The sequence below is a fragment of the Chroicocephalus ridibundus genome, chromosome 5 (assembly GCF_963924245.1).
Source record: "Chroicocephalus ridibundus chromosome 5, bChrRid1.1, whole genome shotgun sequence".
Classification (NCBI taxonomy): Eukaryota; Metazoa; Chordata; class Aves; order Charadriiformes; family Laridae; genus Chroicocephalus; species Chroicocephalus ridibundus.
Window position 1 is genome coordinate 7,524,473 of NC_086288.1, and position 9,542 is coordinate 7,534,014.

At 53.4% G+C, this 9,542-nt stretch overlaps 1 protein-coding gene across 3 annotated transcripts; it reads right to left on the reverse strand.

Annotated features, from left to right (window-relative positions):
• Positions 1–239: 239 nt before the first annotated feature.
• On the reverse strand, positions 240–7,442 carry LOC134516649 (uncharacterized). Of its 3 annotated transcripts, XR_010071386.1 has the most exons (10): positions 5,689–7,442; positions 4,532–4,620; positions 3,874–4,151; positions 3,433–3,602; positions 3,018–3,115; positions 2,182–2,421; positions 1,653–1,827; positions 1,388–1,531; positions 836–1,001; positions 240–625 (listed from the first exon to the last, which is right to left on the reverse strand). XR_010071386.1 is itself a non-coding variant. In XM_063337064.1 (6 exons), exons 3-6 carry the CDS (start codon positions 3,704–3,706, stop codon positions 1,670–1,672), a joined length of 726 nt encoding a protein of 241 aa, XP_063193134.1. In that variant the 5' UTR covers positions 3,707–4,151; positions 4,532–4,620; positions 5,689–7,442; the 3' UTR covers positions 1,337–1,669. The 3 variants fall into 3 exon arrangements, 1 of the variants encoding a protein (XP_063193134.1); XR_010071385.1 differs by having other exon boundaries at positions 1,388–1,827; XM_063337064.1 differs by lacking the exons at positions 240–625; positions 836–1,001 and having other exon boundaries at positions 1,337–1,827; positions 2,226–2,421; positions 3,433–4,151.
• Positions 7,443–9,542: the final 2,100 nt, after the last annotated feature.

Sequence of the window (9,542 nt, forward strand, 5' to 3'; positions counted from 1 at the left end):
CTGTGCTTGAAAATGCCGGCGGAGTCCTGCGGGTCTGGGCTCAGAAAAATGACCAAGTGCTGCGTTTTTGGGACTTGGAAACGGAGGCTCAGTCGTCTGTTTTCAGCCCCAAAACCGTGGCCCGGGAGGGGGGCCCTTTGGGCGGTGGGAGGCAGAGGGGGGTGGGAGGGCGCTGGGGCCCGGGCGGGAGGGGGGGTAGGCAGGGTGCGTGGACCCCTGCCGGAGGTGGGGGTCCGGTCGCGTTGTTCCCCAAAGTGCGGGACGCCGGCATGCACCAGGCCGAATTAAACGCCTGAGATAGTCTCTGGGCGAAAAGGCACTTTTCCCACTTCATTTGAGAGTCCAACTGTTTATTCACCGGACTAGTCATTGAACAATAAACACACTCATTAGGCAACACGTGTACAATTATGACAGTTCATATTCATATACAGGCCATGACAGTGATTGATTTACGACCTGGCCAAAAGCCAGGAGCAGTTGAACAAGCACAAGCTGTGATGGGCTGGGGCTGGAACCACCCAAGAGCTGGAGGCGAAAACGAGCTGGAACCATCAATGGGCTGGAGCTGGAGATGGGCTGGAGCCAAAACTGCCCAGGAGATGAAACCCACCAGGAGCTGGACCTGCAAAAAAATGGGTGCAGAAAGTAAAACATCGCTGTGTGATCAACACCATTTCCAGCACAACCCCAAACAGCCCCGTACAAACTACTGTGCAGAAAATTAACTGTGCCCCAGCTGAAAGCAGGACAGAAACAATGACCTGGGGCTGCAAATGAGCTGGAACCACCCATGAGCTGGAACAGAAACAAAATGGGTGCAGAAATAACCAACCTGAAGGGGCAAATGAGCTGTAGCTGCAACGAGCAAGGGCTGAAACGAGCCAGAGCCATCCATGAGCTGGAGTCCAAATGAGTTGGAATTGAGCTGGAGCCGTCCATCAGCCGGACTGAATTCAGAGGAGAAACAAACAGGAGCCGCAAACGAGCTGGAGCCAAAACTAGGGAAGAGAAAGGAAAAAAAACAGTAAATATCATGGATTGAGATAAAGACAGTTTAATACAACAAAAAAGGAGGAAATAATAAATAATAATAATAATAATAATAATGCTAAAATATCCAAAACCAAGTGACACACAGTGCAGTTGCTCACCACCCGCTGACCCGTACCCAGCTGTGCAAACTCTGCTCAGCAAAAACTACACCATCCCTGTAGGATCAACACTGTTTCCAGCACAAACCCAAACCAGCCCCGTACCAGCTACTGGGAAGAAATTAACTGTGCCCCAGCTGAAAGCAGGACAGGAACAATGACCTGGGGCTATAAACGAGCTGGAACCGTCCATGAGCTGGACCAGAAACAAAATGGGTGCAGAAATAACTCACCTGAAGGTGCAAATGAGCTGGAGGCACAGCAAACAGGAGCTGAAATGAGCCAGAGCCATCCATGAGCTGGAATGGAGCTGGAGCCATCCATCAGCTGGACTGGAACCAGAGCAGAAACAAACAGGAGCCACAAATGAGCTGGACCTGGAACAAATGGGAACAAATGGGAGCGAACCCACAAACAAAGAGAAACAAACGGGGGCCCAAACCGAGCTGGACCCGAAACAAATGGGGGCCCAAAGAACCGACCTGAAGCCATACGGACCTGGAGCGCTGCAGTCCTCACAGGTCTCCGGGGGGGCGCAAGCCGCACTGTCCCCTGTCCCCAACCAGGTGCAGGGCAGGTGTCAGCATCAGCCTCAGCGCAGGCAGCCCGGCTCCTTCCCAGGGCTCCTTACCCCACGCAGGTCCCGGTGTGGCTGGGGGTCTTCCGTCCATCCCTGCAGAGGGAGAGAGATGGGACAATCAGCTCCTGGTGGCACTGGGACGGACAAACCTGCGGCTGCCCAGGCACGGGCAGCTCTGCCCGGACCCTCGGCAGCAGCAGCCCGGCACCGCACACCCGAGAGGGGACGGGACACCAGAAACGTCCCGTTTCTCCCCAGAAGGGTGGGTGACAGCCACATCTGGCTGAAAACCTGCCCACGCAGCAGCATCACAGACCGACTCCAGCAGCTCCAAGGTGGGGCTGGGGCCAGCACCAGCAGCACGTGCCCTCCCCATCCCCGGGAGCCGAGTGTCCCGGTCCCCCCGCGTGGCGCCGGCTCCCCTCCCCGCTGCCCCAGGGCACTCACCTCACCAGGCACGGCCTCCCCCGCCCCGGGGCCACGCTCCTCGCCTGGGCACCGGGATGAGCCTTCCCCGCACATGGGCACCGACACAGGCATCACCGGGGCCACCAACACCTCCCGAGGGACCAGCAGCTCTGGGATGGCATCGCTCCCTCTGCCCGGCTTCACTGTCCACCGACGGGGCTGCAGGAGCCGGGGCGGGTCCCTGGAGTGGCCTCTGCTCCCACCGCAGCACATTTTGAACTGAAACAAAAAGACTTTAGGTAAAGGCACAGCTTCAAACAGGGCTCAGAGCCAGCCCAAGGCCCTGCTGTGGCAGTGCCCTAATGCTGCCTGCCCCGGGCCATCTGCCTGCGAGGATGATGCAGGGCAGGGCCGAAGGGCTGAACCCCAGTGCAAACCAGTAACCCTGGTCTGAGCTCTCCCTGGCTCTGGCAGAGCCTGTGCCAGGCTGGAGGGGTTTGTCCTGCTGGCAGCCGCTCTGGAAAAGAGCTGCGGAGAAGAAACCAGCCGGTGCCTGCACCGGGAGGAGGGAGCCTGGCAGCAGGAGGGGTCACCGGCCACCCCAGGAGACCCCCAGCCCCACTGAGTCCCCTCCTCCCCCGAGGACACGGATGGGAGCAAGGCCCAGGAGCTGCCAGCGTCATCGAGTGAGGACTGATCCCATGGTGGAAATCGGGAGCTGCGGGGACCCCCAGCCCCACTGGCCGAGCCACAGCCGTTGGCCCCCAAGAGGGGACCCCAGAGGGTTGGTGCCGAAACCCGCCAGGAAAGTTAACGGGCCCTGGCCAGGCACCGCGGGGGATCCCGCACCGGGGAGAGGGAAACAGAGAACTCACCGCAGCTGCCTGCGTGAGGCCCCGGAGCAGAGGAGCAGAGCAGGGCCCAGCACCGGTCCGTACATCCACACCCGGATCGTGCCGTCCGAGGAGAGAGGCTGGAACACAAAGCACAGACTCACCGGAGGAAATACCGACTCCTGCACATGAGGCGTCCCAGCCAAACTGGGGCTCCCCAAACCCGGGGTTCTCGCACCCTTCACACGTGCGGGTCCAACACGTTTCACTCCTCACTGGCACCCACCCTGCCCATTACTGATCACAGAAAATCCTGGCACAGCAGCTCTATTTCTGCAGCATCCTCGCTGCTTGGCTGGATCCCGATGCCCCTGCAGTCTGTCTGGCCAGAGCCACTTCCCTCTGACACCAGACGATGCAGGAAGGTTTCAAAGCCTCGTCCGAGGGGCTGGTTTACCTTGGATGTCCTGGGGTGTCCGTTGTCCTTCAGGGACAGCTCTCGGCTTCCACACAGCAAAGTCTTCATGTCCAGGGCCTGGACGTCCTTTAGTTTGTTTTACTTCAGCACAAACACCACCCACATCTGCAGTAAAACACCACTCATCACGCTGCGGTGTAGAATGGGACCTAGTACAGATCAGCAAAGTCCATACGCTTTCATATGATAAAGACCGACCAACGTCATCGTTAGGGAAGGGCATTTTCTTCACACTCCCCAGGCCAGGGGGCATACACAGCACATGCCACCCCCCGGGCTCCCCCGAGTCCTGCAGGGAGGTGTCAGCCCCCAGGACTTCACCCAAGGGATCTGCAGTGGCCCCAGACGCCCAGGAACTCTGCTCCTCTCTCCCGCGCCCCGAGCAAAGTCACCACAGCCACCACCAAAGTCCCCACTCACAAGCAGTGGGAGCAGCCGCAATGTCAGCTGGTTCCCCCAACGCCGGCAGCCCTGCAAGCGAGTGGCCGTCATGCCCAGCACGCAGCAGAGCCCCAGGGAGCTGCCAGGGCGCAGGCAGCACCCGCATCCGGGAAACGTTGCAGCCAGCAGCCAGTGCTGCATCTGTCCACGGTCACTCATGGGTCCTGGCAAAAATCCAGCGGACAAGAGCCTGCGGGGTCAGGCACAGAGATGGGAAGGGCTCGGAGAGGGCCAGGGACAATAAAACAGCCTGTTTCCTGAGGGGGGAAAGAAAAGCATGGTAAAACTGAATGCACAAATAAAACTAGTACTGTGTGAAGTCAAAACTTGGACTTTTAAGTTTTAACTGTACACCTTAACCACAACCCATGGCCAGCAAGCACACACAGGGTTCTGGTAAACAGCTGCCTATACACATCAGCTAGTAAACTGTGTTAACCAAAAGGAAAGAAAAGTGCATTTAATTACAGCCCTGATCTCATCAGAAACTCCTACAGAATCACAGAATAGTTTAGGTTGGAAGGGACTTTTAAAGCTCACCTAGTCCAACCCCCCTGCCATGAGCAGGGGCACAACGGTGTGGAGCCGCTGTCACCCCAAAGGAGGTGACGCCGGCGCCAATTTCAGTGGCGTTTACCTCTCCATGAAAGAGCCAGTGCTGGGGGTGTTCCCGGTTGTGACAGCGGCCGTTTTGGTGGGTTATGTGGTGGACTTCGCGCTCAAAAGCTGCTGGAGAAAAAGCAAGGTGTTCCCACCATGAAGGACCTGCAGCCCTGCCGACGACAACGACAAGGAATATCTCATCTACACCCTCTGAGGGGGGACACCCCCTTTTTGGCCCCCCTCTGCCCCAAGGTGGGAGACACCCCCCTTTCCCCTACCAAACCCATTTTTTTATGGTGCATTTTGGGCACCTGGCTGCTGCTTTAGAATTATTTGAATTCCTGCAGCAGGGGGCGGGGGGGAGCAAATCATGGGGTTGGGGGGGAATTACTTGGGGAGGGATTAAAGCTTCCCTCCCCCTCTTTCTTCCAGTTTTGGCAGGGTTTCTCCCCACTTTCCCAGCTCTTCTCTCCCAGTAGGGGAGAACTTTGTAGAGTGGGGTTGATGGTTGGACTCCATGATCCCAAGTGTCTTTTCCAACCTGAATGATTCTATGATTCTAGAGCAGGGCTCAGAGCCCCGTCCAACCTGGCCTGGAGTGTTTCCAGGGATGGGGCATCGACCACCTCTCCGGGCAACCTGGGCCAGTGTCTCAGCACCCGCAGCACAGAAAATTTCTTCCTTATATCTAGTCTGAATCGTCCCTCTTTTAGTTTAAAGCCATCACCCCTCATCCTATCGCTACACTCCCTGATCAAGAGTCCCGGGAAGGGGAATTGGGGGAAAAAAAAAAGGAAACACGAGGGTTGAAATATTGTCCTGTCCTGTTCGGACTGGTCCAAGGGCTAGTGCATGCATAATCTCGTTTAATTTGCTCAAAGGCTTGTCATTGCTCAGGGCCCCACACAAACTCATTTTTCTTCTGGGTCACTTCATAGAGAGGTTTCACAATCTGACTATAACCTGGAATGTGCATTTTCCAGAAAAGCACAATGCCTAAGAAGGCTTGTGTTTCCTTTCTGTTAGTAGGTGGGGACATAAATGTTATTTTGTTAACCACATCCATAGGGATCTGGTGATGCCCATCTTGCCACTTAATTCCTAAAAACTGGATCTCTTGTGCAGGCCCCTTAACCTTACCTCTTTTTGTAACAAAACCTGCTTTTAGAAGAATTCTGATTATTCTCTTACCTTTCTTAACAACTTCTGCTGCTCTATTACCCCACACAAGATTGTCATCAATGCACTGCAGGTGTTCCGGAGCTCCAGCCGTCTCCAGTGCAGTCTGGATCCGTCCACGGCAAATAGCAGGGCTGTGTTTCCACCCCGGGGCAGTCGATTCCAGGTGTAATGGACGCCTCTCCAGGTGAAAGCAAACTGTGGCCTGCACTCCGCTGCTAAAGGAATAGAGAAAAATGCATGAGGAACGTCAATCGTAGCATACCATTTGGCTGCCTTTGACTCCAGTTCATCTTGCAGTTCTAGCAAGTCCGGCACGGCAGCACTCAGTGGTGCTGTGACTTCATTCAGGCCACGATAGTCTACTGTTAATCTCCAGTCTCCGTCACACTTTTGCACTGGCCATACAGGGCTGTTAAAAGGGTGAGCGAGTCTTGCTGATCACTCCTTGGCTCAACATCTACAATTAGCAGATGAGTTCCTACTCGGAGCAGAAAACCGCTCCGTGTGGGCCGGAGCAGTCATCCTCCTGGAAGAATTCTTTCTTCTTTCTCTTGTACCTTGCAACTCACACACTCCTGCCTGTAGGGCCGAGGGAGGTCTTCTATCCCGCTTCCTCATGTCCTCTCCATAGTCACTGAGGCAAAGCCACAGGATATCTCGTAGTATGTTCTGTCTCTCTTGAGCCAGCTTCCTAAGAGGGCATCTTCTCCTAACGGCTGTGACGTGGGTCCATGCAGGGGAAGAGCGGGATCTTTCTGCCATCCTAAACAGTCTATCAAACAGTTTCTCATTTTTTTTCAATCATTTTCTCAGTTTTATCAGTCACTTTTTACACAGCTGCCCCTTCACGGCAGCTAAAGTCCTTTCTCATATTTCACAAGTCCTTCACAGAGAAGGATTTAACAATTACCCCTCCGTCTGATTCCTCCTCCTGTGTTGACACTGCCCGAGAAGGACCCTCTGATCTGCTTTAGAAGGGACCCATTCCTGGATCTTCATCAGAAGGACCAATTCCCATCTTCTTCATCAGACAGCAGGGTATCTGGCTTTATCTGGTCTTTGTCATAACAGGCAGGGGAGCGAACAGACCCCATTTTTTTTTTTTCCTTTCTGGTCACCGGGGCAACTTGTACCAGTGCTGATGGAGTTTGAGTAGTGGCAGTGCACGTCATACAATACCTACTCCTGCAACAACATTTAGTAAGAAACCACCCCTGCAACACATTCAGGATAATCAACAACAAAATCATGATTTTAAGCAAGCAACAACCATTTCCGAGATCCCAAAGGCAGCCATCTCCTAGCTCTGATGGTGACAATTCGGAATGAGCAGTATAGAGCAAAGTAAACTTTCCCAAGGTAAAGTTGAAAGTGTAATTAGTAACAGAAACCATTACACAACGCCCAAGGGAAGCAGGTAAAGAAGTTATCCCATCAGTCACAGCACGGATCAGCATTAAACACAACAGCAGACTAGCATGTTTAAACCACCGCATACAAACACAAAGAGCAAATAAATTATACAACGCATACAGCAGGTTAAGCAGCGTTGTATCAACTAACTTGAAACAAAACCCTACAAAGAGACAACACAATATTCTGTCCAAAACCAATAGGGTGTGAGCTGCCTGTTTCCATCTCTGGGCAAGCTGGAACTCAAACTATTGAGGCAATCTGTCAGAGCCCTGGTCGAGCCCCACCTTGGGCACCAATCAATCTGTCGTGGTTTGGGCCGGACTGGCCGCTGAAGGGAACGACAGATGACCTCCCCCTCTCTCCAAGGAGAGGAGGGAGACAGAGACTTAGGAGTTTAGAAAAAAACCTAAACTGCTTTAATGAAAATAATAATAATAAATTAATAAAATAATAATTTAAAAATAATGAAATATATACATATATATTTAAAACCATATCGAGGTCCCAGGATGACGATCACATCACCAACGGGCACTGAGGAAGTCCCAGACTGATGGAACGGATGGAAGCTGGATTCCGTATCTGGAGTCGGGAACCCATGGATCGGGATCAAAGGCAGACGAACAGAGTCCTCCTCAGATGCCGGCCATTGAAGAAAGAGCTGACCCTTTGATCCCTCAGCTTTTATACCGAGCGTGATGCCGATGGGATGGAATACCCCGTTGGTCAGTTCTGGGTCACTTCTCGTGTCCGCTCCTCCCCGCAGGTGCGACCCCTCTATGTTTTTCCGCTTACAACCCTCCAACGGGGCAAATAACAAAGGTAGCTGATTTGGGTTGTTACAGCAACAAGTATAAGCAGGAGCCTCTCTGCGTACCATTGCTAGGCATAAATTACAAATAATCAGGTCTTATCACTGAGAACAAACACTGCCTCCATAATTCGCTGTTAATAGAAGAGGCTCAGGTAAAAGGTAAAATTACTGAACAGCGCATTGGGTCTGTTTTACTTCAAACCAGGACAAATATAAACAGATTTAATCGAATAAGATTAATTACCATTAATAATACTAAAGAACGAATATTGATCCCAATACAAATATAAAACATACAAGTATTATACTCACCCCATTCCATCAGCAGGAAGCCGTGCACTCCCCGCGGGGACAGCCAATGTGGGACACTGCCAGCGCTGTAGCTTCGGGAGGAAGGGAAGGGCTCAGGGGTCCGGCACCGGGGCAAGGAGTTCTCAGGATGGCAGACATCTAGGAAGAGAAAGACTTCTCAGCAAACTTCCTAATTTATATTGAATGTGATGTTCATGGTATGAAATAAGTCTGTTGGCCAGCCTGGGTCCAGTGCCTGGGTCTTGCTCCTCCTCATCCCTGCACCTGGCAAGCTCGAAAACACTGAGACCTTGAAACATGCACACCATAGCTGGCTATAAAGCAAACATTTTCACAAATTCAGACAACAGAGTCTTCTAGAAATGCAGTTTCCCCAAGTATTAGAAGAGAAGTTACTGAAAAGTAAAATTACTGAAAGAGAAATTAACCCTGTGTCGCATAAAGCAGGACACTTCCTAAAATTCAGGTTCCTGACTTTACTCTTCACCTGAAGGAAAGGCTCCTCTGGTGCAGGTGACCTGCAGGAATGCCGCAGCCGTTCTGGTCCCAGCCCTGCTGCCCCCAGCACCTCAGGGGACATGATACCCCCCAGCCTTGGCCCGGCTGGGAACCAGCTGCAGCTCTTGGGGTTTTGCAGGAAGGAACAAAAAACATTCTTCAAAGTAACAGCCAATACCTGAAAGTGAGAAGCAGAAGAAACTGTGGACAAAGCCAGGCAGCAGCAGACAGGTGGAGCCAATTCAGGTGCCTCTCCTCATGCCTCCTGGTACTCACTGGGATTAGGGCAGTATCCAGCACCTCTGCTTCCCCTCTTTGGAGAATCCCTGGAAATTCTGAGTCCATCAGCCATCTGGTCTGCGCATTTGGGTGCCAAGACCATGCCCTGGTGTCCCAGGAACGCCCCGTCTGTGCAGCCCAAACCATCCTGGCCTGGAAACGGGTGCAGTCCAGAGCTAGCCATGTAAAATGGCTCATTTTGGGATCCTAGCGAATACCAGCAGTGCTTGCATTACACGGGGACCATAAAACCTGCACCAAAAATGCGTTAACTCCACCAAAGGAGACCTCAGACACAGCTCCCAGCATTGCCCACCCACGTCCCCCAGCCCCCAAGAGCCCTCCCGGCCGCGGCCCCCACCCCAGAACCCACAAAAGTCAGTACCGACCCCCAAAATGTGGTACAGCGCAGAGAGAGGTGTTATGTCCCCCTGTGCAGGTTGGGGACCCCCCCAGAGCACAGACACAGGCCCCCCCGCTGACCCCCCGGGGGTGTTCCCAGGGGACGGGTCACCCACAGCCACCCCACGGGCCTGGCACCCAG